Source organism: Gallus gallus, chromosome Z (assembly GCF_016699485.2).
Source record: "Gallus gallus isolate bGalGal1 chromosome Z, bGalGal1.mat.broiler.GRCg7b, whole genome shotgun sequence".
Taxonomy (NCBI): domain Eukaryota; kingdom Metazoa; phylum Chordata; class Aves; order Galliformes; family Phasianidae; genus Gallus; species Gallus gallus.
Window position 1 is genome coordinate 40,486,634 of NC_052572.1, and position 20,254 is coordinate 40,506,887.

Genomic DNA, 20,254 nt, shown 5'->3' on the forward strand with positions numbered 1-20,254 from the left:
CCATTCCTATTTTATGTTATTCCTGTGGCCTACTCTTTTCTAATTTTACAATATTTTTTGAAACAGCATAACCTTACCTGTAGGCACCTATCAGTACCATATCAACACTTGATGCAAAAGCACATAATTTTTGTGATAACTCTGTACAGGATGATTGATTCACATAGACAGTGAAGCATTAAAATTGTAATTAACCTATGGCTGAGTCACTCTACCATTCTCTTCCTACAGCTTCATGGACCCTTGCAAGCCAACACAAAAAAACGTAGCTTTGTTAACTGAGGTTGGAAATTTTCTGTTGTCTCTTTCTGTCAACCTTCACCACTCTCACGTGAAAACAAGTGCACACGTTGAAGAACATTAAATAGCTGCTACTGCTAAAGCGATCAGCTGTACCCAAGACTTGCTGACTCCTTCAAAAGGTCTTTCTGATGAGGCACTGCTGTACATTTTGTGTACATGCCCCATTAATAGCAGAAGTGCTGTATCATGGTAAAGGAATCTCTTACTCTAAGACAGAAGCCTCCAATTTCCTTTATTACTAAATACTCAGAGAGTGCTGAACAATTTGGGCTGTAAGATTAAACAAACACTCTGTCCAGGTCTGTTATACATGATGTATTCTAGACTATAAAGGGGATTCTCCAACAGCCTTACTAGTGAAATGAGCATGTCATCTGTCAAAAAATCATCCTATGTGAAGATGGTCCTATCAGCTTTCAGTGCTTCTAAGCCTGAAAGCAAAATGAAGACTGGGTTTGTGACTGTTCTTTAAGGGAATTACAGGCAGAACACCAGCAAGGCAGTAATGTCCACTGTCATCTTTCTAACAATACACAGGGCCAGGCTCCACGCTCTGGAGATGTCAGAAAATGTCAGTGTAGTCATAGCCACCACTGAAGATCCACTCTGTTAGTGAGAGTGTACTGATACAGCAATTTCACTGAGTTAATAGCTTTTTTCTAATACTGCCAAGCATACATGTGCAGTACATGTTTCTGGGAACTGCACACATTGCTGATCCCAGACAATCCAACAACCTATCCAAATGGGAAAGTATACTGATGCTTCAGAGTGATTATAGTCTCAAAGACTTCTACAGCAACTGGTGGGACCTCACAGATACTTCACAGACCTACAATTTATTTGCATATCACACAACTCTTTCAACACACCCCTTAGTTAATTCCAAAGCATTTTTACCTATCTATCATTACATATGTTCTAATTCAAAAAACAAAAATCACACTCACATGCTCCAATCCCCATTGGAGGAAAAAAGAAGGAAAAAAACTACAAAACTTAATTTATAGCATTTCCAACTTTAAACCTCAGCTCAGGTGCCCTCCCACAGAAATTTGAAGAATACATTTCAGTATAGTGCCTTATCCCTTCAACCCAGTTCTCCACTATTCTCAATATCAGTGGTCTCCTTCAACAGGAATCCTCTTTCTAATGAGAGATGCTGAACAGTAGCTACATTACTTAATCCTATTTCCATAAAAGTCCAAAGATTGTAAAAAAAGGTGCTCTGTCTGCCTGGGGCCTTTGGAACAGAATTTGCTACGCTGCACTTCCTCAAGGGTGACAGTGCAATAGCTGGCCTCAGTACAATAGCTAGTGCATGGAAAAACTATCAATAAATAGTCCCTTGAGCAGCAGAATTATTAACACCTCCCCCAGGCGATGTCTCCACTTATTTCTAAAACAAAACAAAACAAAAACAAACTCCAAATGAAGGTTTCTGGATTCCTGGACTGTCCCTCTCCCCAGCGTCCTCAGATTCACTATACGGTAGGTTTGTCCTATAGCATTTCTCTTAATGAGGGGAGTAACAGGGTTTCACTTACAGATGTGGCAGATCATCTGCATGAAATTTTATGGAAATACTTCAGACCTATATCCTCGGCAAAATTTGACTGAAACCTGCTTCAAAAGTTATTACATGTGAGAGTTCAGGAGAAAGGTATGGTGATCCTATATACCTAGTTTCCACAGGAATACGGGCTAAAAATTCAACAGAACTAAGAACTCATTTGGTCCCACTATAGTGCAATTAAACATAAAATGGCATACTACAACGTACAGCAAACTTAGTATAACCCTGGCTTTTCCCAAGCTACCCTAGGGCACAGTTTCCCCAAAGGAACATCCAAAGAGAACAGATGGAGTAGAACCAAGTGTCTTTTAACTACCAGTTCAGCTTGCTGTCAGCCACAGCCTCCAGATTCCTCTTCCACAGGGCTGCTCTCCAGCATCTCATCTCCCAGTCCATACATACAGCCAGGGCTGTCTGTCCCTGGTGCAGATGCTGGCACTTGCTCTTTTTAAACTTCACGTAGTTGGTGACTGCCTAGCACTCTAATTTTGGTTAGCAACTTTAGATTAGTTACTTCTGATAAAAGTGGAATAGTTTATAACTTTCACTGTAAGTGATAGGTCTGTAATTACCAGGATCTTCCTTCTCGCCCTTCCTGAAAATTTCCATAATCTTTTCCAGCTTCCAGTCGACTAAGACCTCTCCAGATTCCCAACACCATTGAAAAATAATGTAGAAAGGTTTTGTTATGACATGAACCAGCTTTTTCAGTGCTCTTGGATGAACCCCACTGGGCCAAATAGACTGAAGTGCATCCAGCTGGAACGGTAAATAACTCTCAAGTTCGGAGTCAAGCTTAGGGTGATTTATCCTGAAGTATATTCAGATGAATTATCACTTCCCTTCAAAGCAATTGTTCTCAGTCAAATCATCAGATGTAACTTTAGAAATAAGCTCTTAAAAAGAAATCCAAATCTATCTTTTATTTTAAAACAAGCATCTAGTGAGTCCCGCTTACAGATATTTACACTTACTGTTTGCTGCAGCTTATCTCTATAACCAAGTATCTCAGGACTGGGGTTTTTGCTGTTTTTATTTATTTGAGCAAGCTAAACTCACAACTATCAAAATACAAAACTGTGAAAAGTGTCATCACTTACTTCATCATTTCAAAATCATGATTTTCTTCTAGTTTTCTCCTGATCCATTTACTGATCAACTTCATCTAGCTACAGTGTTTAGGCTTCAGCTTACTTATTCACGTCACTATAGCAGCATAGGAGATTGTTAGTGTAGAATAAGATCAAAATAGTCTTCTATTAATAGGAAAAAAACTGTAGTAATAGTTTTACTGTTTTCCTGTATTTAATTTGGAGGTACTCGTGCATCTGATACAGAGATAAAACTCAGGTGAGCAAACCACAAGTGCACATTCAAAAACAGACAGACAAACCAGTCTTTTTATTTTATATTATAAACTTGTCTAACTTTATTATAAACTTGTCTAAATTTTATTCCCTAGGACAGGGTTTCTCACAGAGTAAATATCTATTCCAAGGGAAAGTGTTATGTGTATAAATATCTAGAAGTGCTATCTTAAAAATAATTAAATAAATAAAGTAAAAACAAGCAGTGGAAAGAAGAGATAAAAAAGATTCTGCGTTTGAAAATAACTTATTTTCATGATTTGTAGTAAACCTAAAATAAAAGTATATGCCACTTGCAACTCATCATCCAGGGAATTTAAGACTGTTTTAAGGATTGTCCCATATAACTCAATTTCATTCATGTCCTAATTCATACAAGAGTTTGCTAATACCTAATTAGAAAAGTAATACGTATGCTTATGTGAGAAGTTGGAAGAAAGCACTACTGTCCCAAAGACAGTTCATCAGCACCTGTCTGAGGCCATGACAAGTTGACAAGAAGAACTCATGTGGTTGAGTGACAAGACAGAATTGGATCATGGCTGATGTTTGCAGGTCAGGCTGACTTCTGGGGTTGTTTTGGAGAAAATGACCACTATGGAGTCAGCACATGTGCCCATCAGCCTGCCAGCTAGCAGGTGTGTGATTGCCACATGATCAACTGCCAATCACCTGACAGAAGGAGCAGGTGCTGTTGCCCTGGGCAACCAGAGGTGCACCAGAGCTGAACAAAGAGGGTAAAAAACAAAGAGTTTGGGGGTACTAGGGGTGCCCCCTCACGCTGACTGTGCAGGTCAACAAGATTTCACTGACCAACCTGCAGTCCCCTGAGGATCAACGAGATGTAGGTGGATCCATGGTGGTGACTATCTCCGCCTTATGACCTGTTCACTAGGATTCCCCTCTTTACTGTCACTAACTTCTCTATCTTCCCCACATTTCTTAACCGCTCCTAATTTGTAATAAATCAGTCAGGCAACATCTTGGCCTCATTTGCTGCTTTATTCCTGCACCAGATATATAAATATCAAATCATCTCTAGTAACTGGAGTGAGACAGCTTAAAATCTTGAGAGTAATTATAAGTCAGCATTTAAAAACACATAAATGGAAAATGTAGGATTGAGATGTTTGCATAACAAAATCTTACTGAAGAAAGGGCCAGCTGATACTAACCATAGTACTACATGATGTACACAGTATCTTAAGTTGATAGAAAGAAAGGGAAATAAAGATATTTTAGGAAAGGGCATTTAAGCTTTCTTAGATTGGGTTTGTTTAGTACCCAGGAAAAAATTTAAGCTTCAGTATAAAACGTAATCTTTCATAAACTTAATACAGAATCAGCTATACTACAAGACGTAAATGGACAATTGTATAGGCAAAAATATAAGGTACTAGATTAGTCAGTACACTTAATATATCTCCTCAAAAAATGGAAACCACATGAAGTATAACAGGCACACCAATAGAAGTAGGTTTTAAGAGTTTTCTCTGATGTACCATTTTTTGCTGTAGGAGACAAAACAGAAGTTTTACTACGTAAAACGAAACAAAATAAAACAAGAAAAAACAATCTCTCGATGATTGTTATGGAAAACAACTTTACCATAGCAATTTTTGAGTGAATGTCCAAACAAGGCCTACCAAAGGTAAGTATTCATTAGGACCTACCTAGTCATAGTCTAATCCAGCATTTCACTTACTTCTCCTACTAATTCCAACCATGTTAAAATGTCTATGGCTTTACTGATCACAAATCATCAAGTACACTATTAGAAAAAAAAACCTGCTAGTTATTCTGCCTTTTTTTTTTTTTTTTTAATATAATCAAAGAATCATAGAATGGCTTTGGTTGCAGGGACATCAAAGATTGCAATTCCGTACTGTGGAGATGCTTGCCCATTCAGCCTGGCCTTGAACACCTCCAGGGATGGGGCATCTACAGCTTCTCTGGGCAGCCTGTGCCAGTGACTCACCACCTTCTGAGTAAAGAATTTCCCCCCAACATCTAATCTAAATCTCCCCTATTTTAGTTCAAAACCATTTCCCTTGTGCTCTCTCTATCCGCCTGTGTAAAAAGTTGGTCACCATCCTGTTCGTAAGCTCCCTTTCAGTATTGGAAGGCCACAGTGAGATCTCCCCAAAGCCTTCTTTTCTCCAGGCTGAACAAGCCCAGCTCCCTCAGCCTGTCTTCAAAGGAGAGGTGCTACAGCCCTCTGATAATCCTCTTCTAGACCCACGTCAACAGACCCATGTCTTTCTTGTGCTGGGAGTCCCACATCTGAAGGCAGGTTTAATTTTAAAGGGTGTAATGAAAATCACCTGCTGCAGCTTAGCAAAGCTATTCCAGTTTTTTACTTTTGAGCAGAGAGTGCTGATTTCAATGATTTCTGAGATAACTAATTTTGGTGTAGATACTCAGAAAACTATAGTTCTCCTCCTCAATCATAGCAATTTCAAAGAGGTGACAATTTCCAGGTATTAAATGCCAGTATGTGCCCTCCATGCTAAAAGCCATATTCAAGTCTTAATCCTGAGACCAGGAAAAACACTTCTGAATTTCACTATTGAAGACATCTGCTTTCTGTGCTGATCATCCTTTCTTGTTCTCACACAGTAACAGTCATGTGACATCAAACAGGGACTGACAGTAGCAAATTACCTATAGATCATAACCTGCTGGATCACCTTTCACCTAAGAGAAATGACTAAGCACTGTCCACGTAGCTGCCTAGAGAAGAGCCTACTAAACTTTATTGTGCAAATATAAAGATGATCAAAGGGAGAGCTAACCTGAAGAACATCCCACAACCTGACAAATCATACCTATTTTGTGTATAGCCTATTCATTCCTTGAAAAGTAGAATGGAATGACTATTTCTAGTTGTTAAGCTCAGAAAAATTCCTACCTACATCTCCCAAGAAACATACTTGACAAAATAAGAGAAATACCAAATTCCAGTGCACTGCTATAGCCTAGAGCTATCTTGTGCTACCTCTGAGTCATGACCATAAATCTTTTTTACCTTCAGAAGAATTACACAAATCAGAATGTATCAATTAAACTGAAACTAAATACTTGAAGCGAGGGAAAAATTAATCTAATAATGCTACTCTGTGGAACATCTATGGTTTATGCTCAGAGACACGTTTGCATTAGAATTTTCCTGTTTATTGACCAAAATAGTAATTTATCATTACTTAAAAACAAATGTACTCAGAATTCATATACGTACCCTCTGCTTCTCAGGGTCAACATATCGAATGCCAAAATAATCCTTTTCCAGCAAGCTGTAATAGTTGCAGATGTGATCTATGAGAAACTGACCTTTCGTTTCCCTCTGTAAAAAGAGAAAGAATTGATATATTATTCTGCATATTCTAAATCACTGTCTATAATAACACCTAAACAAAGTGACACAAAAAACAGCTCATGACATTTGTTGTTACTCTCAAGAGAACACGAGTATTTGTTTCCTCTCAAAGATGAGGCAGATTAGTGATCAATGTACTCCCTTGTACGTTCATAAAGCGACTCCTTAAGAAAATTCTATTACTAGTTCTGCCTCAGGAAAGCTCATGCCACACTAACAGATGCTTATTTATTACGTTTAATATATTGCTGGTAGCCTCGTTTCTACCTGATGCTATAATGGCATAACAGATATCCATTTACATACAGAATTCCAAAATGGTGTGTAGCTTTTTGAGTCCGCAAGCTTGCAAGTAGTTTTGGCAGTTTACTGGATGCTTATACAATGCCCACAGCAAAAGATACCCAATCACGGCACTACAGTACCAGCATCGTGCAGAAGAATGACCTCACATTTTACTCTTTGCATCGTCACTGGGCAGCAACAGCTATAAGGAAACCAGCTCTACACACGATGCTTAATTAACAACCTCATTCTTTACTTCTGCTTTCTTCAATCTTCATAACATTGTATATGTCTCCTTAATTTACCTGCTGACATGGAGAATCTACATGAATCTTCACCCTTCTTCTTAGTCAAAAAATGTGATTTTATTTATTTATTATTCTATTACCAACAAACTGTGGTACGTGTAAGCATTAACACTGGGCCAAAAGTGTACACCTAGAACTGTCAGTTCTTAGGAGGCAGAGGTATTTCCCTATGTCTCAGTTCCAGATCTCTGTATTTCTGCCCCTCCTTCCACCTGAGTCCTTGAACTTAATACTTTAATGTCTACAAAAGTGAAAGTACCTGGGACGCACAATCACAACATATAAAAAATATTTAACTGTTCCTCCAGATGGTTCCTTGAAAACTAAATGCTATGCCTTACTCAGTCCTTCTTTGGGAAGCTAAGAGATAGTCTATCTCTTAGTCTTATCTAATTACTAATTACTAAGATTAGTCTTATCTAATACGTATAGTATTATCACTGTGAACAGCATGGCTATGCAAAAATTAACAGGTAGCTCCTGCATTTCGCAAGGTCCTTTACAAAACTGGAAGTCATTATCTCCTGAGTTTCACACAGGAGTGGCTAAGGCAGGAAGAGGACTGCAACCAGTCCAAGGATGTGCCCTGCAAAGCATAGGAGGGAATCGCAGCATGACCGCTGCAGACAGGTGAGACCTACTGTTTCCCAAAGAAAACACAAGATACAGAATCACAGAATTACAAAATCCTACAAGTTGGAAGGGACATCTAGAGATCATCTAATCCAACACAGGAAACTGTCATGGGTTTTGCTTAAGTCCGCACAAGGATACTCCACAACCTCTCTGGGCCGTCTGTTCCAGCGCTCTGCCAACCACACAGTACAGAAGTTCTTTTTCATGTTCTGATGGAACTTCCTGTGCCTGTTGCCCCTTATCCTGTCACTGGGCACCACCAAAAAGAACCTGGCCTCACCCACTTGATACCTGCCTTTTAGGTATGTATAAGCATTGATGAGATCCCCGCTTAGCTTTCTCTTCTCCAGGCTGAACAGCCACATGTCTCTCAGTCTTTGTTCATAAGGGAGATGGCTCTGGCCCCACATCATCTTTGTGGCCATCTGCTGGACTCTCTCCAGTAGTTTCTTGTCTTTTTTGATCTGGGGACTCCAGAACTAGATACAGTACTGCAGCTTCAAGACTGAAGTGTTAAACAAATAAGAATACTACTGCTCTATTTTAACAGGTATTCTGTTACTTTTTCAATTAATAAGACATTCTGACATAGATGCAGTTGCTTATATGTCCATTCCATCAATGAACTAAATATGAAGCACAATATAAAGCACTCTCAGTTAAGCCACCACCAGACTGCTGAACAGTTCCCCCTGTGTGCTGGGGGCTGCTGCACTGACCCCTTCCTTGCCCCATGGACTTTCTCTCCTCCTGATATCACCTACAGCCACAAGGGAACTGCTCATTTCTCCCCAGGTGTCTTTTCATGCATGTGATGCCTCTACTTCCCTTCCTACAGCATAAGCCACCTACTCTCACCACACCTTCCTTCTGCTTCCTTCCACTTCCCACATATCTAACCCTTTTCTGCACATCCTTTACTCTTCCATGTACTACTTCTTGCCCAAAGGGTATCACTACCTTGTTTGTGCCATGCATTTCTGCACTTTGTTTTCCCTCTTTTAAACAGTCACTGTCAAGGGATGTTAACCCAAGGTGTTTCTGTACATGCTTGCTCAGCTTCGTGCTTTGCACCTTGCACTGCTAACTTTCTCCTTGCATCATAGCTGCAACTCATTTCCTTCTGTAATTACTTGTTTCTCTACAGTCTCCAGACATTTTGTCAGTACCAACAGGTACACTGACTTTTTACACCACACAGTTACAGGCATGCTAGTGACAGCACAGAGAAGAATTTCCCTAAAAGGCAAGGCCTGGATAAAAGACTGGAAAGCACAAGAAGAAAATTGCTCTTCCTGTGATTGAGAGAAAAAAAAAATTCTCATACAGGACCGTATTTAAGCAGCCATGTCTCAGTGAAGCATTTTCTCTCTTATAATCCTAGAAATCTCTGCAAATTTTTGTGACTATGCTATGAGCAAGAGAATCAAAATATTAAGACAAAATTGCACTGTGACATTTCAATACAATTCAATAGGCAGTAAGAAAAAATGTGAAAGAAATGTGAATGAAATTGCAGCTCCACGCAGTTTTAAGATGAATATACAGTGAACATTATAGCAATGGGGAATAAAAGCTCCTGAGTGACTCAGGTATAGATAAACACAAAAATAGATTTTATTGACAACAGTGTATAAAATAAATCCAATTTTTAGAATGCTGTAAAAGATGAAAATGGACTATTCATATTTTCATCTGACAACATTAAAGTATGTTACTGGAAGAAGAGTCAATAAATCTACCAGTTTCTATAGGCTCACAATGTAATTCATTTACTTAACAAGACATTGGCTTCATCCACATAAATAATCCAAGCAAACGTATGAGTTACTGCAGAACCAGATAAAAGGCTAGGACACACACTGTGATTTTCAGTCCAACAACAAAGCTACCTTCTTAAGTGAACTGCTGTCCTAATTATCTTGCTAAGATAAGACGATAGAAATCAGCCAAACAAAAAAGAGCAAACAAAAGTCTCTGAGCTACGAATCCTTAAACCCTCTACAGGCAATAAGGAGGAGTAGTTAATAATTCCACCTTTCGTTAATATATACTTCAGTTAATAGTGCTACTCACTCAGGCTTCAAGTTCCACTCGATTCATTACCAGACATTAGAAAAGATTGTAAACTGATAAAAGTGCCTAAATACACACATCATATAATGACTGTTGTTATAAGAAACACTATGTTAACTACTCCACCATTATGCTTTTAAAATATTTACTTTTTAAATAAAATCCAGATCCTATTTCATACTGAGGAAAAAAAAAAAAACATTGATGTAGCCCAAAGCACCTTAAATTTCAATCCAAAACAGACAGATTGTTAAGAGGGGTGGGCAATGGTTGTTCTTTTTGTTCTCTGCAAACATGATCCATAAACATTTTCTAGATAGCACTAACAATGCTCCAAATTCTCCAGAGCTTTAGCATCTGATAATCTTTGCTGTCTTCTGTATTCCTTGATACACTTATTACATATTATTGTACAAAAGAATGTATTAAATCCATAGCTTATCCTAATTTGTGAAAGAAGATGGATAAATTAAATTAAGAACTGCCAGTCATCCACAACAGAGCACGAGAATGGATTTGGGTCACAGAATAATGAATATAAAATATTGCCTGAGACTTCACACAGTTGCTATGTAGCTTTCCAATTAAATGATCTTATTTTTTAACTACTCTACCAACTCAAAAAAATATTTTTATGTCTTACATTTCAATACGTTGACAGAATGTAAAAAAAATGACATCATGAAAAAACCATTATTTGAAACAGTATGAAAAAAAAGTCAGCAATAGACCATAGGAATCCGAGAGCAAAACCAAGTCAGATTTCTAAAGGCTTTGAGGCAGATAATTATACCATATCTCACCCAGAATCTAACAAGTATTCTCAAGCAGAGAAGAGCAACCCAAGCAGAAATAACTGGCACCGGAGTGTATGTGCAAGAGAGCCAAAATGCCATGAGAGAATAAGGAATTATTTAATCAAGCCACTTTTTTCCTAGACGTTTTAACTCAAATACAACATATAGTTAGCTCCACTGAGTTATACTTTCTTTCAAATTTCTCTGCCCCTTTGAAAAGTGCTTTTAAAAAGCTTTGAAGTTTTATAATGGAGCCCTTCCACATGTGTACATAAAAACAGGTCTTTGGGGACTCCTATAAATAATTTGAAGCATGGATATTTTTTCTGTTTAAATAAGTAGGTACAGACAAGATGGATATGTTTTTCCTAAGGCTGCATTTGAGTATCTGACTTTAATATCACTAAAATCCCAAAACAAACCAACATACCTGCAAAGGATATAATACCTTGTAAATGACATAGGACACATATGTCATAAAAGATCAACTTGCAACTAACTGTGAAAATTTGCTTTTTTAAGCTGCATCTGGGAAAAAGTTAAGCAAAAAAAAGGGAGTTTTTCCATTCCAAAAAAACACGGTAATGCAGTTCTCCATCAATGGACAGACAGGACAAACCTGCCTGCTTTTTCTTCCCCTAGCTCTAGGAACTGATGAAGACACGACAGAGATGCTGTATTTTCATGGCCAGATACTATTATTACTGTTTCCATTTCCGCTACTGTGAAAATCTACGATTGAGTATCCCAGTTCTGCAATAACTCTGTTATTATGCAGAAACGAACCCAAACAAAGGTCTCAGAGGTTCCTGGGCACTTTCAATCTAACACAGAAGTAATAATCCAGTCTTGGGCTTGTTTCTGAAGTTTTTTTATTCCTGGTTTCCTTGGGCAAGTTAAAAATCAACAGAGAGTGTATCTTGTTCTGCCAATTGAATCCCTCTCTGATGACGTAAAATGAGACCACAAAACATTTGTTACTGCTTCAGAATTCTGAAAGCGTGAGGAAAACCATTTCCAGAAGTTTAAAAGCTTCCATTCTCCTCTGTTTGCTTTTGTTTCACTGTGAAGATATGGGTCTATTTATCTGCATATCATCACAAGGAAGCAAGTCACAAGCAGATTAAATAACACTTCTGCTCTGTTACCTAACCACTGAAGCCCTGCCAGCTGTGCTTCTCTGTCAGGAACCACTGAAATCACCATGTTATAAACATAGCATTTTTTGGGGCAGGGTTTTCAATCCCTTTCCCACAAGTGAAATGGGATTGGGTGAATAGTATCCAACAGAGACCCTCTATACAAAGCTGTTCATAAACCAATGCATTTGCAGGAGTAATGCAAATCCACCTTAAAAAAAATAAATAAAAAGAAGTGGAAGAAGAAATTAAAGCAATAATTAAACCCATATTTCAGTTTAAATAATTGGCTCTGAGGCAAGGCAGGAATAATGTCTGGTTTCGAATGATTGCTTTCCTTAGTCTTTGGAATACTTTAACGTCCCATGGACCTAAAAAAACTAAATATTGAAATCAAGAACAATTGTAACACCTCCACAGAACAAAACACAATCAAGTCAGAAAACAAACAAACAAAAAAAAAAGAAGTTCCTCGAATGTAACTCAAAAAGCAGCTTTATCCATTGAAAACAACAACACAGCTGACAAAAAGCAACAGAGATTTACAGTTACACTGTTCCATCAGCTGCCACCTCTCTCATTTCCAACTCCTGTTCTGACAGAGCAAGATCCTGCTCTGCTGGTGTGACCATACTTCTTCCAGGCTTTTTGTAAGAGAAATACCTTGAATCCCGATAGGCTCAGACCTGCCATCAGTTGTTCTGAGGCTTGGAACTGAGGCCTGCAGAAATGCAGCTGTAAAAGGACACCTGGGAGCAATTTCCTGTTCATTTCAGTTTGAGGGCACTTCCACTATGTTTGCACTTTTTTTTTTTTCCAGTGGCACACTGATGAAATTCACCAAGCACCACTGGGCAAGTGCTAGGAGAACAGGGTGAGTAGAAAATCAGCCCCTGGGAGCTGAATAGGAAGCCATGAGGGTGCAGAGAAGGAAGACACCTTGGCATGTCTAAATTTCAATGCATCTTCACAGTATCACAGAACTGCAGGGTTTGGAAGGGACCTCTGGAAATCTGGTGGACAATACCAAGTAGGGAGGGAGTGTCGATCTGCCAGAGGGTAGAAAGGCACACTACAAATAATCAAGTCCAACTGCCACACAACACCACTCAAAATTCAGATCTTCAAGCCAAATTTTTAAGTCCTGACCCAACAGCAGCATCAGGAGAGAAATCCCAGCCCTGCTCCAGCTGAAGGCAGCAAGGTAGCACTGGCTCAGCTCCATGCTGACAACCTCCAGCACCCTGGGCAACCTTCTTACAGCTCTTTTGATTTACGGATTCACTGAGACTGTGAATGACAGCAGCTACACGTGAGATAGACACCCTGACAGCCTTAGCCTTTATTTTAAGACAGTAATAGGAAAATACCTCTGCAGATGGTCTGTAAGAACTGGGCACTGCATAATGCCCTGAAAACACAAAGATTAAAAACATGCCTAATTCATTCCTGAAGTAAAACACCATAACCCTTTGAAAGGACTTCCTGCTTTCTCATAATCAGCATTCTCCAACACTTTAAAGTACTTGGGAACACACAGGACATCTATTATACATCCTTAAATGGAAAATTTTGTCAATTATGAGGAAGTTCAGATGTATTTTTTGTGGTTCTGTGGGTTTTTTAATTAAATCTGGGGGAGGGGAAGAGGGAATTTTTCTACTTGGAACTGGCAGATTTCATTTTAGAAATAAAAGATTTATAATAGAATCTTCTTTTCCTTACAGTGAGGGAATTGTGTTTCTACAGACCTAATACAGAGGGTATTCTTTAAGTATTCTTTAATAAAAGGATCAAAAGGAGCATTGCAATAAAGCAGTTGGTATTGATTCAATTACAAGAATACTCTTCTGTGCACTACCATTTATGGCTTCTGTCTTGCAAATGACATATTTCATCCTGTATATTCAATTACCTAACCATAATTCATATCAATATTTGCTAACAGTAAAATGTTGGCGAGGATGAATTTTTCAGTCTGTACCTGTTAATACATCTTCTCATGCAGACATTTTCCCATTTCACTACATAACTTGATGGAGTTAGCTTCTGTAAAAAGCTTTAATCTACATATGTCCAGGTCTTTCTAAAGAACTGTATCACTCACCTAACCCAGAAGAAATAATCAAAGAACACACTCTCCATAGCAAAGTTCTAATTATCTTTGTTTAGAGAAGGAAAAAATTGGAAAAGTTCTGGAAATTAAGCCCCAACACCATCCATTTATTAATGTCACCCATGTAAAGCGGAATGACAAGAGTATCTCTCAGGAAATGTGAGGAACAGAGGGGTGTACAGGAAAATCCTCTAGGGAAGAGAGTGTCAAGCCAACGCAGTCATGCACAAGGCTCAAATACACCTTATAACATCAAGACATACAAAAAAGAAGAGCTACTCTAGCACTTACTTAGCTGTTGGCTTCATGGGTAAGATTCTTTGCCACAAGAATGCCTCAAGTCAGGAACAAACTACTATTACTACAGTGACATTACAAAAGAGCACTATTCCCTGTGAGAAGTTAAGCATAAGAACAGAGGAGGAAATACTTAGCCCAAGGCTCTGATTTCAGCTACCTCCTTCTAACTGTTGTTTTTTGATAGGTGCTGTTTAGCCAGGAAATACAGTTCCAACAAGCCTGAACAAAGAAAAAAAAAATGTTTTCTAAAGGAACTTCTATGGGATTTTTTACTGTTAACAAAAAAACAAACAAAAAAAACCAAACCAAAACAAAACAAAAAAAACTGTTAAGTTGCAAAAGAGCTTAAGCTTTAGGCTTTGTCTTTCCCAGATTTCTGTAGTGAAGTTGTATTTCTCCCTAATGACAACAGAAAATAGGAACTTAAGAGAAACCACAGTGTTTTTACTCCTCAGTGCAGTATCTTAAGATATAAATTTCAAGAACTGTTTAGAAAGGGGGAAAAAAGGAGATGTGCACACATAAAAACATACATCTACAGTACAGTTTTCCCCCCACAAAATGCCTAATGGATTTGTTTTAGCAGAAAGGCTAGAAATTAACAACAGAGATAACATATGACAATTTCTCACTCATAATGGGCACGCCTGCACTTTTTTTTTCCTCAAAAAAAGTCATTTGCTAAGCTGAAATTAGTTTTGAAGAAGATAATTCTCACAAAAATTGCAGTCTTGAAGCTCAAATTTCTGAGCCCTTAATTAATTATCAGTTTAGCCCCAAGTGCTATAAATTAATTAATAGAACTAAATTAAATATATATATATATATCTTTCCACTCATTTGAGCAACAAGTATACAAACACAACTCAAAGATAAAGGAGAAAGCAAAGAAAAAGAAGTGTCCATGCTGAGAAGAAAAAAGTGGAGAGCAATGACAAGGCTGGATGTGCAAGTGCAGCTGTGGAAGCTTTATTAATCTTAAATGAAACTGCATAGCTAAATGTATACAGCACTGAAAATTCACCTAGAAACATCTGCCAGAGTGAAGCTAGAAATAAATTTATCAAAGATAGTTCCTGTTGCCTGCTACCTCTGTTGGGAAATGAAGGGTGTTATTTGAGGTTGCTTATTTCTCTTTGGTTTTGCACTATTTATTTGCAACAGCTTGACAGATAGATCTGTCCACACAAGGCTGTATTTTTGCCTTCTACCAAGTTAGAGGTTACTGTTAGATGACATTGTTTAAATAATAGAGGATTTTAAAAAAATTAAAAAAACACTGCAGAAAAATTCAAGCATGCTGTTCTATGCAATGGAAAATGCCATAAATACAAAATCAAATGGAAAATGAACATTGTATTCCATCATGCAGTAAAATCCCAGTGGCAGGAGTGAACACAGACAAAAGGAGAGAGAATGTGCTTTCACATAATCAGCTCTCGACCTCAGTGTTATTCTGCAAGTAAATTACTCTGACCTAGGTCTAAATTATAAATGATAGAAAGAAATATTTGTAGTTCACATATGTAGTTCTCAAAAGTCACCACCAGCCAGACAGGCAGACACTGAAGAAACCACAGGCGCAGTGCTCATTTACAGCACTCATCATCATTTCCTGTCCCTCTGCACATGGGCAAGACTTGGCCATTTAGGTTTTATGGCCCTGAAGTGCTGGTCTCACAGAAGGCTTGCAGCTCTAACTGCTCACTTCTGGTAACAGCTTCCATTAGTGTAGCATTCGTGATGCCATCTGAGGCACTATTGATTTTTTAAAAGCAATGAGTGCTTCTGTCAACAAATCTTCCGATCCTTTTATGCAATTTCCAGCATTATTTGGGAAAGCTAACGCTGCTTTCTCTCTTCTGTCCTCAAGATCAAAACTAATGTGGAAGATGCAGCTAGTGGGCACCAGATCACATCTAGCAAAGCATATGAGAGATTCCAAGAATGAGGCATCAGCCCCAATCTACAAATTAATCTTAAAGCCAAATAAGAATTTAGACCAAAAAAATCCACATGTCCACAAGTACAAAACCACTTCTCTGGATGTGTACAATTCTGAATCTTCTCAGTGGATTTAGCAGCTCCAAATAACTCCCCTATATTCCACTCCAAAGACAACTCATTATTTATGCCTTTTCTAACAGCTAGAAAGCATTGTGCACTTCATACACGTAAACAAGTACTTCAGAAAAGAAAAGCAATGAAGATTTACTGCCAGCCAATCAAGACACTTCCCTGAGCAAAGACAGGGGAAGATCTCAGCTGCCCATACTGCATCCAAACCATGATGAGGGTTATGCAGGAACAGCTACACTGCTGTTTCCGCACCAAATGGGAACACAGGACCACAGCAGAGAAGAGCAAGCTGGATGAAGATAGGAATAGTACAGTGAAGCTGATGTTGCCACAGGCAGCTGGCACCCCTCAGCATACTGGTAACAGCAGCTTCACCCATCCTCTGGAGCTGGGGTTACCCCACTGCTCCTCTCTTCTCACTGGGGAAGAACAGCGTGAATCATTGCAAGCATGACACTGGGTGTCCAGCCTGCACTGGGAAGGAAAGGAGAAAGAAAAGGAAGATCACAGAAGATAATCCCCAGAGAGAGAGACAGGAAAAGTGCTGGATTAATGCCCATTTGAAAGGCTATCAGAGTGATACGCAAGGCTAAGAGCTTACGTAAAGAACAGAATGTATGACAAGATAGTACTGAAATCTAATCCACCATTAGGTGGATTACTCCAGAGTCACAAGCTCAGCTGTGTAGTCAGTGGTCTGGTAACATCAGCCCTGCAGCACACTGAATCAGTCCAAGGACTGCAAATCAGAGATAATGTCGCCTGACCCTCAACTATGGTGACAAAGTCAACGGCTCCCAGAGAACCAGTAAAAGTGTAACTCATACACTGATCTAATGTAATAAGGGCCCAATTAAAAACATTTGGCTAGCTGAGGAACACTCACCATCCTATGCACTCGAACTGTCTGACAGTCATACCATATAATCATATAATAATGCTCCAGAGGATATACCTGTCTAATAACTTCAGTGGATATCTAGAGGGACTGTTATGGATTGGAAAAGTGGGAGGACAAAAAATCTCTCCCACTTTTTAGTAATTTAGTATCCACCAACAAACCTTGTCTTTCAAATACTCGTCTGCCTCATCTGTCCAAGGAAAATAATTCCTTTTATGATAAAATTAATCGGTTTTATCAGTATTGCACTTTGTAACTTAAAGGAATATGTTGTGTCATTCCCACTTGCTGAACTGTTTTATCTCATTTCTCTCTTCAGGCACAGAGTGAACTGACAGAAATTCCTTACCATGCAAAAAAAACTTCCAAACTGTTCAGCTACTGCTTTACAGACATACGAGCATTAATTTATTTTCCTATTAGAATTATACAAAGAAGAACTTTTCATCAATACTCCCCACCACTATCTCCACCATCTTGTAGCAGTGTGAGATGCTAAAGGCCTGTTGTGAATGAAAACGAACAACATGAAACTTGCATTAAGATATCCAATCTACAGAAAACCAAATTTATGATAGATTGAAAACTGGGGAGAAAGACAATCCCAAAGAAGCACTCCTTTGTCAAATATGTCAATGACAGCATATGCCAATGCCCCCCAAATAGTGTTTAATAAATGCCAGTTACAGGCATCAAAGGAGGAATTCATACTCTATACTACACGGGCTTCTGTTTCTATGCCAAAAAAAAAAGTTCTCAGCTTGCAATTCTATTTTGTAGTAAGGGGGGAATTGGATTGATTTTTCTCTTTCTTTCTCTTTTTATGGAGGTCACTCAGTCCTTGAATGATACATGAACTGCAACATTAGCGCTACTGAAAATAAGACCTCTATTTGATAGCACAGTCAGAACAAATTCTTCTTTCGTTTCTAAGTGTGACCTCAGGAAATTACAACTGTGGTAACTGTTTTATGATTCTTCTACGAACAACTGGATATAAACCAAATCGAAAAGAGAAGTTACTTCTAAATTTCTTTTAAATACAAACACAAGAGACAAGAAACAATTTAAATTATAGGTGGCAAAAATCCAAACAGAGGACTCTACAAGCTTGTTCCATTAACTCAGACCTGCCCAATGTGCAGCCTACAGCCCGCCTGCAGCCATCCCTATCCCATGCTATCCTGGTGACAGATCTACTTCACTTAGCAGCCCAGCCTGGCACCAGCATGCACCCATCACTCACAAGAATCAAACATCAGTGTGCAGTCAGCACTCTCTGGTCTGAAACCAGGGCACAGGTTGTGCACAGTGCAGTGCCAGATCAAGTGAAGGCAAATAATTGTTCCACACTGGCTGACATATTACAAAAGCATTGTAAAGACACTCAGTCATTGTACATGATGCAAAAGACCTTTATAAACACTGACCAGTTTCCCTTAGCAGTCCTTGCTCCCTTATGACTCATTAAAATAACACCATAGGAAGGTACTAAACAGGAACACCTTTAATCATTTAATTCATGTATAAAAAAGACAACCACAGAAAATTAGATTCTGAAGACAACTGAGTAGTGCATACTTCTCTCAAACAAGTCTCTTCAAGTAACTCAAAGTTCCTAAACAGGGCATCAAAAATTTAAAAAATAAAAATAAAAAAATAAAAATAAAAAAAAATAGAAGTTCCTGTTTTATCATATTTAACCATCAAAGCTACCTTTTGGAAAACAAGTCTGGTCAGGGGGACGCCCAGTCAAAAATTCTAAGAAATAGTAACATCCATAAAGTATTGTAAGGCAGTTCACAGGTCACCTGTTGCACCAGGAATGTCTCTCTTTACATTCCTGTCATACTGAGTAAAAGCAAAGCTAGACCAAATGTCAAGAAGAAAACCGAGGAAATTTTGAATATTACTTCTCTTCACCCAGATCACCTGTGGTATATATGGTCTTACATCAAAAAAAAAACCCTCAGAAAGAGCCAGAGCCAGCACAGTGCTGACCTGAAGACTATAACAAGCAAGGCTCTGGCAGCTTTATACCTGCTGAGCCAAAATTGACTGCAAAACCTCAGGATGCAACTGTTTTATAATGATTTTCTCTTTCAAAATTGAAGAACGTACATAAATGAACAGATGACACCAAAGAAGGTGCTTCTGTTTTACAGCACAAGACAACTTTGGATTTCTCTGTCTGCCTGACACACAAAAATGACCTTCAGGAAATAAAATAAGAAACAGTCCAGCACAGGCAAGGGCAGTAAAGCAAACAGGCCTTTTGGGCTTCTCTCACACCTCTGGGATGCAGAAACAACACTCAGTCATGCACCTGATGCAGGCTAAGAGGCAGGTCCAGGAGCAGGGGAAGACTCCACCTCCAAGGGCACTTCCTTCAGTAATGCAAACCATTGCCTCACATTCAGCCTCAGTGAAAGGGCTAGACTCCTTAATCAGCTCAGAAAGCACTAACAGTATTCAAGACACAGGAGACCCATCTGAACAACCATACCATATATTCTTCTGGACAAGGCAGAAGCTCTCCTTTTTCACAAGTAGTTCAATCTCAAGAACAGAAGTGACACCCCCTCACAGAGTATCCTGAGTTGGAAGGGATCCATAAGGATCACTGAGTCCAACTCCTAGCTCCACATGAACCCCCAAGAATTCAAACCCTGTGTCTGGGAGTGCTGTACAAATGCTTCTCTTGACTGCCCTGCCTCAGCACCTGGTCTTCACCAACCTCTTCCAGTCCCGCCCATCATCCTCCTTGGCATGAAGCAGCACATGGCCCAACTTCATCCATCATGTGGGAAGGGTCCACCAGCATAGAGGCATGTGGGAAGGGACTCCCAGCATAGAGGCAAAATGGAAAACCAAAAGTGAATGAATTTCATCTATCAAGTCCCAGCCATCTATTGCAATGTGCAGTGAGTTACAGGCATTGGATGAAAGCAGGTGTAAGTAGTTAGCAGCGCACAGACATCAGAAATAAAATGGA

The 20,254-nt window shown here is 38.9% G+C and overlaps 1 protein-coding gene across 7 annotated transcripts in view; it reads right to left on the reverse strand.

Annotated features, from left to right (window-relative positions):
- Positions 1-20,254, reverse strand: part of FRMD3 (FERM domain containing 3) — a 159,742-nt gene that overhangs the window by 71,671 nt on the left and 67,817 nt on the right. For 3 of the 7 annotated variants that reach the window (XM_015280365.4, XM_046905929.1, XM_003643038.6), the window contains one exon: positions 6,485-6,589. Coding sequence is in view for 4 of the 7 variants with exons in the window: in XM_003643038.6 (XP_003643086.1) it covers positions 6,485-6,589 (105 nt within the window). In the remaining 3 variants the exon portion in view is untranslated. Of the gene's footprint in view, positions 1-6,484; positions 6,590-7,212; positions 7,250-7,908; positions 12,567-20,254 lie in introns of those variants that run through there. The other 4 variants (XM_040656434.2, XM_046905928.1, XM_040656430.2 and 1 more) reach the window with 4 other exon arrangements.